The 12715-nt window shown below is 56.0% G+C and overlaps 1 protein-coding gene across 1 annotated transcript; it reads right to left on the bottom strand.

The window, feature by feature from the left end:
• Window positions 1-1920: 1920 nt before the first annotated feature.
• On the bottom strand, window positions 1921-12435 carry LOC105486736 (cystatin F). The gene is made up of 4 exons (XM_011749781.3): window positions 12175-12435; window positions 4392-4564; window positions 2798-2914; window positions 1921-2209 (listed from the first exon to the last, which is right to left on the bottom strand). The coding sequence occupies exons 1-4, from the start codon at window positions 12308-12310 to the stop codon at window positions 2132-2134; spliced, it is 504 nt and encodes a 167-aa protein (XP_011748083.1). The 5' UTR covers window positions 12311-12435; the 3' UTR covers window positions 1921-2131.
• Window positions 12436-12715: the final 280 nt, after the last annotated feature.

The raw sequence follows: 12715 nt of genomic DNA, 5'->3' as shown, positions 1-12715 counted from the left end.
CTCCCAGCGCTGGTCAGGCCTCATGTTGGGGGAAGAGAGTCGGGAGTCTGATGGTTAATTCTCCCAGCACTGGCCAGGCCTCATGTTGGGGGAAGAGAGTTGGGAGTCTGATGGTTAATTCCTCCCAGCACTGGCCAGGCCTCATGTTGGGGGAAGAGAGCTGGGAGTCTGATGGTTAATTCCTCCCAGCGCTGGTCAGGCCTCATGTTGGGGGAAGAGAGTTGGGAGTCTGATGGTTAATTCTCCCAGCACTGGCCAGGCCTCAGGTTGGGGAAGAGAGTTGGGATTCTGGTGGTTAATTGTGTGTCCCCCCTTCTCGAGGCTGGCTCCTGGGGGCAGCACCAGTAGGACAGAGGCAAAGATGAGATTCTATCTAGTTGGTGTGACCCACATTGTGTCAGATGAACAACTCAAAATTTTTTATGTGACTCTATAGGAAAGAAAATTAGTGGTCATTAGAAATACTTTTAGTAACAAATGATGTACCTTGTATGTCAAGTATACAAAGAAAGTAAGATAATACCTAATCATTCTGTCATACAAACAATGTAAATGTACTGGGCTTATAGGTAGACTTCCCTTTTCAAATTGAGAACAGAGAGCTTTGCTTTCAGTGCGTAATTTTCACAAATATAAAGAAGCTGGCAAACTGTTAGTCACAGTTTTTAGCAAAGGAGTCTTGATTTTGACTTAGCTGTTGATTTTCTGTCTCCAAGTGTCATTTCCTGTGTTTTATCTGGTAATTTGACATGGTGAGGTGTGAAATAGAGTCTTCTTATTAGGTTTTAATATGTGATATGCTTTTGCTGTAAACATAAAAGGGATTCATTCTAACGTGAATTACTAACATGCTCTTAATCGGGTGACTCATCGTGTGCCTCTGTTATCCCTTACAGAAACTCCATCAAGATTCAGCTATTACATTTCATAGGACAGAGATCTCAGTTTGAGATTTTTATCATCAGCTTACACTTGCAGAGTGGTCTGTAGTTCTGAAAGTTGTTCACATATGTTGACTCTTAATGATTCCAGAAGACATGGCCTCATTGTACCAATGGGAACTGAGGCTCCGAAGGGTTAGGTTAGTGACTGCCAGAGTCACAGCTAGCACAGCCGAGCCAGCCTCCTGGGGATGTGACTGGAGAACGCGCGGGTGAAGCTGGGAGCAAGGGTGACAGCGGCTGGCTGTGCAGTGCCCCCGCAACCTATGGATCATGGCAGGGCACTGACTCAAACCTTGGCTGCACAGCAGAGTCCTCTGGGGTGCCCAGATCTCAAGGTGGCCCAGTCTGGCACTTCTTCCAGTCTTCTTCCAATCCTGGTGCCCTCCAGCCCTTGGTGGCCTCTCCCTCCTCCTGCACCCCCAGCACAGTCATCTTCAGTGGGGCGCCCTCTCTGGAGGGCTCTGGGGAGTGGTCTGCTGCTCTGCCCCCACTCAGGCAGCAGGGCAAGTCCCTGCGAGGCCTGAACCTCAGGGAGGCACAGCCGTGGCCCTGCTGCTCCTGGTGTGGACAGCTCACCTCTTCTGGGGCTTTGGCCTTTGGAGGGTTATAGCTAGCAGCTCAGGCTGGTCAGGCCCCCAGAGGAAGTAATTTCAACTTGTCAGAACCCTTGGTAAAGGGGATCCCTGGTAAGGTTTGCCTCACCTCCCGACGCTCCCCTAAAAGGGCCAGCATGGCTGCTGCTCGCTGTTCATCTTGATTCCCAGCTGTGTTCATCACAACAGGCCAAGGTGCCCAGTGGCCAATGGGGTCCCTGCCCCCAGCTCTGCCGCTGATTCAGAGCCAGAGCTGTACCCTGCTCTCCTGGGGGCCTGTAGCCACGGGGGCTCATCCCTTACTTTCACAACTCCCTCCATTGACTCAGTCCCCTGCACCCAGACCCGGAATCTAGGTGTGCAGCCTCAGAAACAGGAGTTAATTTTAGAAGCAAATGTGATCTATTTAATCTGTTAGGAGGCTCTACCATGCTCCCATTCCAGCTGCCCTGCAGTGACCCAGCGGCACTTCATCTGCTCACTCGTCAGAGGCCTGAGAGGGTCTGTGAGGCCGGTCATGAGATGGGTGGGAGGGGACAGGGAGCACGCATCCTGGTGTTTGTCACGGCTGTGGTCTTGCTGAAGAAGCGGGGGTCAGTGACAACGGAGAACAGGCACCTCGAACTGCTGGAGCCAGGGCACGACCCAGACTTCAGAGTAGCAGCTCAGAGTCTGAAACAGAAGGGCACACCTGAGAGCTCAGACTTGCCCTGCGGGGAGCCCTCTGCCCGTGGAGGGGTGCTCCTCACAGAGGAGCTCTTCTCCTGCCCCTAGTTTTCATTGTGAAAAATTTCAAACCTACAGAAAACTTGAATGATTTAAGAAGATATGCTTTTCACCTCTATAATTGCTGAATGTTGCCATGTTTCCTTTCTCTTGCTCTCTCTGCAGAGATATGCTATATATGATATCTATCATATATATCATATACATGTATATGATATATATATATAAAATTTCTGGATTGTTTGAAAGCTTTTCTTACTCTAACCCTTTCCACCCACACCCCAGGACGCTCTTCCCGAGCTGTGTCTCCGCCTCTAGGACGGGAGGATGTCGTCTGAGGACCTCTTGGCACAGGCTCTACCTCCTGTTCTCCCGGATCCTTGGTCATGCGGGAGTCTGGAAGGCCTGGCTTCCTCAGGGGTGAGGTTTGGAGTGCTGTGTTAGAGAAATGGTGACAGGGTGTTTTTCACAGCCCTGGGAGGGAGTGGGCTGGGGAAGAGAGGGCGCATCTGAGAGAAGGGCCTGCTGCTTTACCCGCTTCAATGTTTGGTTGGTTTGGAAGTCACAGTCGTCCAGACGCGGGTGCTGGTTTTTCTTGCAGGTAGTTCTGCCAATTTCCACCTCAAGCATGTATTTCAGGCCTTTCACTATCTGTAGGGAGCAAAGGGACTGGGTTAGTGGGCACCGGGGAGGGAGGGCAGGCTCCTCCACTAGCAAGCGGGGCCTCAAGACAGTGGTGCAGGTGCCCACCCAGGAGAAGGGAAGTGGGCCGGCGTCTTGGGGCAATGCTTCCGGCTTACGGCAGAGCCTGCAGACCCCTCCCACTCCACTCCCTGCCCGTGCTGGGGTTTGTGCCCCTTCCTGAGACAGGTGTCTCCTTTCTGTCCAGAGCTCTGCACTCAGGAGGGACGTCACACTAGGTCTCCTGCATGCCCTGCTGAGCCTGCCCTGCTGAGCCCGCCCTGCAGCCCTCACTCCAGCCCCATGATGGCTGTTTCTTGTGGCCTCTGTGTCAGGCCTGGGGTGGGGTTGGGAGTTTTGAGTTTCCGGACAGCCCTTCTCCACTTGGATATGGCAGCCGCCTGGTTCTTTCTCATTTGTGGTCTCGGAGGAGTTGAAGAAAAATTCCTCAGGTTTTAGTCTCGGCTCTAGGGAAATTACGTTGTCCCCAATATCGCCAAGCTGGAGAGGGACAACCTCCAAGCCCCCTCCCAGAGAACCCCGAGGACTCAGGCCCAGGGCATCCCGCTGGCTCCCGGAGAAGGAGGGAGGGCCTGCGTCACCCAGGCCAGGCTGTGGAGTGACGACCCTGGCTACACGCCATACTGCCTTCTGTAGCGCGCTTCTCATAGGAAAGCATGCTGCCCTTCACAAGTTTGCAATTGTCGGAAATAATTAGGTTATAAAAATCACCCCGACCTGTGACCCAGCATAACCATGAACACTGTGAAGACTGCCTTGGACAGGGCTGCTTCTGTCCCTTCCCTCCAGGCGCCAGCACGCGGTGGTGGGTGTCATCCACAGCCTGTGTCCCACATTAGCAAGTGGCTGTTCTCAGGACACAGACGAGCAAGGCCTGGCTGTGTCCCAGAGGGTCCCCTAGGAGGGAGGGTGCTGAGCAGGCACAGTAAAAATGAGTCGGGGAAAGGGCAGTGGCTTGGGCAGAGCTCTGGGACTCTGGGATGTGAGTGAGCACTCCAGGGGGAAAGTGGCAAGGACACTTCTGGGCTGCAGGGCACGTGAGGGGTGAGGCCAGATGGGGACCCTGGTCCCAGCAGGGACAGCTCCTCGGACAGTGGCTTTCTCCCCTGTCAGCCTTGGTGCCCGCCTCCAGGAGCCCCATTAGGGCCCTGGTGCCTTCTTACCCCATGCCTAGTGGGCTCTGGGCCAGGGGCCTGGTAACTGCCGGGGAGCCGTGTGCTTTGTGTAACCTTTGTGCCTTGCCCTGGGGATGCTGGCCTCGGCTGCTGCTGTCCACTCCAACCCCGTATGCATCTGCTTTCTGCCCAGAGTTCTGCACTCAGGAGCGACTTCACATTACATCCGCCCTGCTCGCCTAGGTGTCGCACTGTAGCAACTCAGCTGCTTAGGGCTGTTCGTGACATGTGACCAGAACCGAGACCGTTACCTGAACTAGGGCCCTTGTAATGCGGGACTCCTTGAACAAGAACATGTCGTTCGTGCAGTTGTTGAACTTCTCAACACTGTGTCTGGCTGCTTGGAGGACTCCTGGGTCGTTGGTCTTTATTGTTTTAGGAAATCCTGGATTCACACCTGAGATAATGTCCTGGGAACAAGTATCTGAAAGAGACGAGAACCAGATAAGAACACTGATGTTAGCGGGGTCTTCAGTCCAGGTGTCATACCTCATGCCTCTGTGGTTCTCAGTTCTCCGCTGGCGTGTGCCTCTCGGCCCCACCCACCCCTCACCTGCTCCCCCCTCACCAGCCCCACCCTCACCTGCCCCTGTTACCTGTCCCCGCTTACCCAGCCCACCCACCCTTCACCTGCCCCCCCCACCTGCCCCGTCACTTGCCCCACTTCAACTGTCCCTCCTCATCTGCCCCCCCTCACCTGTCCACCCACCTGTCCTCCCTCCCATGTTCTTTCTTACCTGCTCCCTCACCTGCCCCCACACATGCCCCACCTGCCCTCTCACTTGTCGTCTCTTACCTGCCCCCCCAACCTGCCCCCATCACCTGTCCTCCCTCACTTGCTCCCCACCTGCCCCCTCACCTGTCCCCCAACCTGTCCCCTCACCTGCTCCCTCACCGGCCCCCTCACCTCTCCCACCTCACCTGCCCCCTCACCTGTCCCCCGACCGACACGCCTGCAGTGCATTTGCTGCTGCATTTTCAGAGCTGAGGACCAGGTGCCAGGGGGTGCAATGAACCTGTGCCCCCCGTTCAGAACCCAGGGTTATTTCCAACATATGTGATAAAAGCAGAACATGTCCCACAGGTAAGAACCTAAGTACGGGATGTAGCCTTAGTACGGTAGGGAAAGTCAGCCCCAGCCTGGCCCTCTAGGCGGTGGATGGAGGTAGGGCCTCCCACTGGAAGGAGATGGCGCCGTCCTCTTCTCAAGGCCTTCTGCCTGCCTGGCTCTCAGCCTCAGGCCCAGCTCCTAGGAGGGCACCCCTCCTGGAAGCCTGCAGCACCTGATACCCCTGCACTGCCTCCTGACTTTCCAGGGACAGTCTTTTTCACTCCTGTGGGTGACAGTGCACTGTGTCCACAAGCTTCGTTGGGGTCAGGGAGGCCTGCCCTTCCTGTACCAAGGAGGCCTATATTTGGATAGAAGATGGGGAAGCAGCACCGGGGGCTTCCCCCGCAGTCTGTCCCCTAGCATCTGTGCCTGAGGCTGCAGCCTGCTATGGTCTGGATGGAAAGCTGGGTGCCAGGGCACTGGGGGCAGGGCGATTGGGGAACGGGAGGGGACAGGCTTCATAGCTGGGCATGGCAGGGAGGCCTTGCCAGGACGTCAGTGTCAACTCAGTGCGAGGGCCCCAGAGGAGGCCATTCCCACTGCTGCCTGAGGTCTGCAAGAGGCCCTTCCTGGGTCCTGGATGTTTGTGGGTGCACACCAGACCCCACCAAGGGTAGACAGCCAGGATGCCGAGGTTTCTGGTCACCACGTGGCACCCCCAGGCTGGGCGGTGCAGTGCCAGGAGTGGGCAAAGAAGGTGTGGGACTAGAAGTTCTGTGGCCTTGGGAATGTTGCCCCATCCCGGTAAAGAGTGTCCATTGTGAAGGGAGGCCGCTTGGCAGGTGGCTGTCCCGTGGTTGGTTCCGGGCCAGAAGGTGAGCTTTATGGCTGGGCTTTGGATGACTGTGCCTGCCTCGTGCTTTAGCAGCCAAGGAAGCCTGGCCTTCCATCCCAAGAAAGCAGCGCAGTGCTGGCGCCCCACCCCATAGAGAATGCTGGCCATGTGCTGGTCCCGTGTGCTGCTGGATAGCTGTGTCCTGCACTGGCATGCCCTGGGACTGTCCTTGACAGTAATTAGTGTCACACACATCCCCCCTGAAACTGCTGCAGCCTTTGCTTAAGACTAGGCCTCTGAAGATGGAATAGAAACTGCTCTGTTCCTGAGCAGCAGGGGCTGGGCTTGGCCATCTAGGGGAGGCCCTGGAACCTGCATTTCCCCAGGCTCTCAGGTGACTCTGACACTGGTGCTGGCAGTGGGGGGTCCTTGGGACCTGCAGTGTTACCATCAGGAAGGAGGGGCCCCAGTGCCAAAGCCAGCTCCTTCTGGTCCCTGCACTTGTTGATGACAGGAAGTTGAATGTGGCTTTTAGTTAAAACAAAAAACTGTTCTGGAAACTAGCTTGGTTTCTGCTCATCACTGTCATCTGAACAGCAGAGAAAGAAGGAGACACGTGTGTGGAAGGGGTAGTGTGTGTTCAGTGTATTTTTGCTATCAGAGATTAGTGTTTTTATTATTATTATTATTTTTTTGCTTTCTTTCCTCACAAATTAATATGGCTGTCCATTTTTTTTCTTTGTAAATACTATATTTTATGACTTTTTCTGATTATAAACTTACCTATTTTTGGTAGGAAATTTGAAAAATACAGAGGAGCATAACAAAAAATAATTATTCTTGGTATCTTAAAGCTAACCATTATTAACTTTTTAAAAAATAAAATGTATTTAATTTTGCTTGAGATTAACAGAATTTTAAAAATGAAGTGAAACTCAGTTACACTGAACTTCAGATAAATTTCCCTTTCAAGCTCATGACGTTAGTTCCTAAAAGGTTGTGTTAAAGTTATAAAAAGCTTATGAGAAATACTGAAATTGGTATATTTTTATTTAACTACATGTTTCCTAAAATGTAGGCTTCAAGTTAAACCTTTCACTGTCTTACAGTTGTCTAAACAGATATTAAAAGCTCAATTTTTAATTTAAAAATGTTTAAAAGTCAAACCTATTTTTAGGATGATTTGTTAAGAGAAATTAACAAGGAAAGGTTGATCGTTAAGAATTAACACCCCAGAGGGGCCAGTCATCTTCAGGGAAGAAAACAAGCGCCCAGCAGGTGGTGAGCGAATGCAGCTCTTTGAGAGCCTCCGCTGGAGTCAAAGAACTGTGGAGAGGACCCCCCCACCGCCCCCAGGGAGGGGACTCGGGTTTGCTCTGTGCCGCTGAAGGTGGGCCGTGGGAGAATGGGTGCTCTCCTCCTCTCCTGCTCTGTCTGGAGGGCCCCGCGATGCTGTTTTTTCTGCTGCATGCCCATTCTGCAGGCGAGGAGACCAAGAGCTTGGAGTGCAGGGTGGGGGCTAAACCCAGGTGTGACTAATTCGGAACACCACTCTCGCTTTTTCCTCATTCAAGGACTGTTTGGCAGGTGCTAAGGGAGATGCAGGGTGGACTCTGAGACAGGCCCCGCCCGCAGTGGAGGGGAGGCAGAGGCTGGGGCACAGGATAGGACGCCAACCTGAGGGTAAAATGGGTGAGCAGAGGGGCAGGGTACGGGGTAGCAGCTGGAAGGTGGCTGAACTGACCTAGGGGAGGAGGGAGCTACGTGCTGGGAAGAGTTGAGGAGACCACGCTGGAGGCTGCTGCTGGGTGCAGAGAGTGATGGTGGTGATGGCCAGGGTGACATGAACGGAAAGAACCCACGGACCATCAGGCTTGTGAGAAGAAACAAAAGGCACATAAAATTCGTCTGTATAGAAACAATGCCTGGGGCCTACCAGGCCTGCTGGAGGGGAGTGGGGGTACCTGCTTTGTGCGAGGCCTCCACCAGGAGCCTGCCAGGGCAGCCTGACCTCAGCCCACCACTGCTTCTAATGCAGGGTGGGAGGGGAGGTGGGCCGTGCCTGAGACAGGTAGGGAGCTTCCAGACATAGAAGCTGGAGGTGGGGCGGGGGTGGGCAGGGCCTGATGATACCAGGTGCTGAGCAGGCCCCAGGACACATAGTCATGGGAAGGCTAATGAAACCGTCCCCGCACATTGACAAGAATTGCATGCCAGGTTCTGGACAGAAAGATACTCATAATTAAGCTTGAATCAGGCTGCTCTCTCGCCCAAGATGTTTTTCAGATCCCAATTCCAGCAACCAGTTTGGAAACCCCCCCACAGAGGAACGGAATCATCACGAAAACACAGCTGCTTCCTCTCCCTGTGCTGTGACATCACGCTGCCCCTTCCAACAGTCGATCTCCACACTTCGCCACTCCAGAACCCTTAAAAACCCGGGCCCCAGGCTCCTCAGGGAGATGGATTTGAGTTTCCTCCGTCTCCTTGTCCTGGGACCCTGCGATCATCCTGCTTTCGTGCTGCAGCCCCCTGTTTCTGAGCGTTGACTGGCTGTGTGCATGGGGCACAGACCTATCGGGGCACCCAAGGACCAGTGTGCACTGGGGTGCAGATGTGAAGCTGCCGTGCCAGGGGAGTTGCCAGGGCTTCTGCCCAAGGCAGCAGGGAGCTGCAGCTTCTGACAGCTGCTGGGCATGCCCTGGGCAGGGTACGTTCCTGTCCTCGGGGCATTGGCCTGGTGGTAGAGCTAGTACTAAGCCATTCTGAGAAGAGAGAGAACATGGACAGGGATCGCTGTGGTGACACCAGGCAGACCCTTCCCACCTGCCTTTAGTAGGAAAATGGGTGGGCACAGCAGGGGCTGGCCTTGCGCACCGCCTCCCTCTTTCAGGAGTGTTCTAGGTGTGGCCGAGAGGTTGGGAAGCCCCTGCTTGTGAAACCATCCCTGAGATGGGGACCTGGGTGCCGAGAGCTGGATGCAGATGGTCCCTGCTGGTGTCCCTCCCTGTGTCACCTGAGGGGGTGCCCTTTCCGTGGGCCAGTACTGAGCTGGGTGGGGAGACCCTTTGGGAGGGGCCCCATTGGCCCCCATCACCCAGAGCATAAGGTCTGCCTGGCTGTGCCTGAGAACTGGGGTGTTGGGGGGTACAGGTCCAGCTTAGGGGTGCTGGTGTTCACCCCGTCACCCCAAGCCCTCTCACATGACACCATCAAAATTCAGAAAGCCCGGGTCCTTGGGGCCACACCCGCCCACTGTACACTCGGGTCTCTGCGTGATGGCTAATGGTGGAGACTTTCTTTTGAGGGCACACACATGCCCCTGGCACAGACAGGACACAGACAGCTCTCCCAGGATCAGTCCCGACCTTAACCCACTGGGACACACCCGGAGTTTGAATTCCAGCTCTGCCTCTCACCGACTGTGTGATCTCAGGCAAGCTGCCTAACCTCTCTGAGCCTCCGTGTCCTCACCTGTAAAATGAGGATGTTGACGACATTGAGAATATATGAGGCAACATACACAAAGCACTTGTCAATAAATGATGTGCAATACTGTAATCATTATCAAATACATCAAAATGCACATGGCCACAGCAGGGGTCTCAGGGCAAATGAATGCCCCCACTGGGAAAAACAAATCTTGCCGCATAGAGGGTGGCTCAGCCTGCGGCAGCTCTCAATGCTCCCCGGGAGGCAGGAGGTCCCCGGGCTGCAGGTGGTCTCTCTGCTACTGGGAAGTAAGGAGTGACATCACCTTGCAGAGGGAAGCCGAAATGGCTCCCTGACCCCAGGGCCCCTGTCCAGGCAGATGGACCGTTGCAGCTAGAGTGGAGGGGGCAGAGGGTGACATGACACCTCGCAGAGCTTCCCAGAAGAGATGCCCGTCAGATTGAGAAAGAAACAGCCCTTTTCAAAAGGGTGGCGGAAGCTAGTGTGGCAATTTCCTAGGTTCTGAAAGCCTCAGGGAAGAAAGGTGCCGTGAGGGACTCGGCGCTGCGGTCTGTGCAGTTCAGTGCCTGGGCGTGGAGAGAGGCCAGATGCTCAGACGGCACCACCCTCGGGGTCCCTGTTGCTTCCTCCGCCCCCCAGCCCGCTCAGTCATGAGGAAGGCTCTGTAATTTAGTCTCAGAGGAGGCAGTGGAGGGGCTGTAGGAGTTGTGGGGTGGAGGCAGGATGCATGCTTGTGTCTGGGGCCCAGGTTCCCATCTCTCTTGCTGCTAGACTGGGGGCCTCCCAGCACCCTCCCTGTACAGCCGAAGACTGAAGGCCCTTGCTGGAAGCACCAGAAATGATCATAGCACGTGGGCAGGGTGTTGGGGGCTGTCACTAGCACAGCGGCAGAAGGTCCTGCACTGGAGAGAGCACGGGGCCGAGGCCAGCAGAGAGCACCCCACGCCCCGTGTGCCTCCATGCCTGTGCCTTCCCCGAGCCACCTCTTTTCAGCCTCCCCAAGATCGGAGGCGGGGTGCAGTTATCTTCCCATTTCACGGATGGTAGGACTGAGGCTGAGGGCCTGCTCCATGTGTGTGAACGTGGGCTCTGGAGCTTCCGTCTGGGGTTTGGTGGCCGACAGCAGATCTACTGGGAACGGAGGGAAAGCCTTGGTGCAGCATTACACACCAGTGAGGGACCAGGAGCACAGCCCAGGAAAGTGACTTTGCCAGCTGCCCAGCACGTCAGCTCCCACACCACTCTGCTACAAGCCCCTAGCCTGCTCCATGAGATGAGCAGAGCTCTGAAACCCCTTAGCAGTCAGTAGGTTTAATTAGATCCCATGACACGCTAGGACAGCCGGCTCCATGTCCCCTCCAGGAGAGCCTTTTCTGAGGTGTGAGAAGGAGCCACTTCTCTTGGGTGAACGTGCGTCTCTTCCCCGCTTCCCTCTTGGACCTTGGAGACACGAAGGGGCAGGGCACAAGACGGCGGTGGGCAGGCGGCGCTGCATCATGACAGGACCAGGAGGAGAGGCCCCTGTGAGGCTGGGAAGTAGGTGGAGGGCTCCACGCGTGAGCTGAGAAGACTCCCAAGCTGGGAGGCAGGGCAGGCGTGCTGTCCCCAGCCTTCTGCCGGCCATGGGTGAGCTCCATGTTCACTGAGCACCACCCAGAGCCCATGGTGGTGGCATGTTCCCATCAGTGAGAGCAGAAGCTGCCTCCCTCCTCCAGCCTGCCCTGTCCTCTTGGTCACTCAGTCGCAACACCCACCCTAGGCCAGGCCTGGGAGCTCAACACTGTCCCCCAGCGTCACTGAGTCCTCAGTATTCTGATTCACCAGGAGGAGGTGAGAACCCTCCGTGGACCCCTTGGGTGCTCTGGGGCCGTCCTCTTGTCAGTGGTCCTGCTGCACACCCCCCAACCTGGGCCCCTTTGGCCAGACTCTAGCCCCCTTCTGTCCCCATCTGCTGAGTGGGGGTCGTGTGACTTGAGCGGGTCACCTCAACCCTCTGATGCCAGCTTCCTGGTTGGTTAAATGAGGCGAGGGCCTCTTAAGTTCCCATCAGTATCCTGGTCTGATTCCTGTGCCAGGGAGGGCATGGCCCAGTTCCCTTTGGGGGAGGGAAGGTTGTCCCTGGCTGTGTGACTTGGGCAAATCACCTAGCCTGACTGTGCCTCAGTTTCCCAGTGCACAGGCAGTGGCTGCTTCCTCCGTGTCCCCCCTCCCCCTGAGTGCTGACCCTCAGGGAGTGGATTTCAGGAAGGGTGAAAGAGTCTGATCGTTAGGGTCCCTGGGGCCAAGTCACAGGACAGCAGCCAGCAGGAAGGAAGGACAAGCCATCAGATAGAAGAGGCTAACCGCAGGCATGTGGCTGCCCTGTCGCCTCCGTCCCGCAGAGGGGCTGCGGGAGATCTGCCTTGCTCAGACCTTTCTCAGACCTCTGTGAAGACCAGAGAATGGAAGACGTTTCCCTTGCCCCTAGCCTTCTGGGCAGCCCCCACACCCTTCATTCCTGTAGCCTGCTACCCCCAAAGGTGGCTGCAGCCGGATGGAGCCCCTTGCCCCTCTCACCACTCCCAGCACCTCTTACCACCGCATGGTCCTGTGGGGATTCCAAGCCAGGAAAGTGCCCTGGGGAAGACCCAAGGCACCAGCGGCCAATCTCAGGGAGAGACCCCAAGGGGAGCGGCCAGGGGAGAACGCTACTTACCTGGGGAAGGGCCCCCGGTGGTGCTCACGACCAGGCAGCAGAAGGCCAGCAGAGTTCCAGCCGCTTGCATGGCTGCCCGGGTGGGGACAGTGCGGGGCAGTCGGGGGTGGCCGTGCAGAGCCTTCTCAGGCAGCATGGGGCAGTTGGGGGCAGTGGTTGGTGCCCGTGCCAATCCTCAGGCAGCACGGGGCAATGCTGGGCAGTGGTTGGTGCCTGTGCTGAGCCTTCTCGGGTAGCACGGGGCAGTGGGCTGTCTCAAACCAGGGGCGGGTGCTGGGGCCACAGCGTGGAACCCCACCCTGCAAACCACTCTGGGACGGGGCAGGGGCGGGGCTAGGGGGCTGCCTGCGTGGTGCTAGGGAGGGGAGTGGTTTGCTGCTGAATCATTTTGGCCAGAAGCTCTTCACCTTTAGATCTATCAGCCACAAAGGCAACCGCTTCCTTTATAAAAGTTTCCAAGCAGTCGTCATTTGCTGGGGGAGGAGGAAGAGAAACGAGACCCGTGAGCAAATCCTGGTGCAATGTTCTACCCCTGAGCCAC

The sequence above is a fragment of the Macaca nemestrina genome, chromosome 15 (assembly GCF_043159975.1).
Source record: "Macaca nemestrina isolate mMacNem1 chromosome 15, mMacNem.hap1, whole genome shotgun sequence".
Taxonomy (NCBI): Eukaryota; Metazoa; Chordata; class Mammalia; order Primates; family Cercopithecidae; genus Macaca; species Macaca nemestrina.
Note: the sequence above shows the minus strand (reverse complement) of the source record. Positions and strands in the feature narration are given on the sequence as shown.

What these genes read in the sequence shown, in the direction of transcription:
- LOC105486736 (XM_011749781.3), bottom strand. Translation starts at nt 12,310, where the DNA reads ATGCTGCCTGAGAAGGCTCTGCACGGCCACCCCCGACTGCCCCGCACT. An exon ending in CACCGGGGGCCCTTCCCCAG is followed by an intron (nt 4,565 to 12,174) that starts GTAAGTAGCGTT and finishes CGTCTCTTTCAG; the next exon opens with ATACTTGTTCCCAGGACATT. An exon ending in CCAACCAAACATTGAAGCGG is followed by an intron (nt 2,210 to 2,797) that starts GTAAAGCAGCAG and finishes CTTCTGTTTCAG; the next exon opens with ACTCTGAGCTGCTACTCTGA.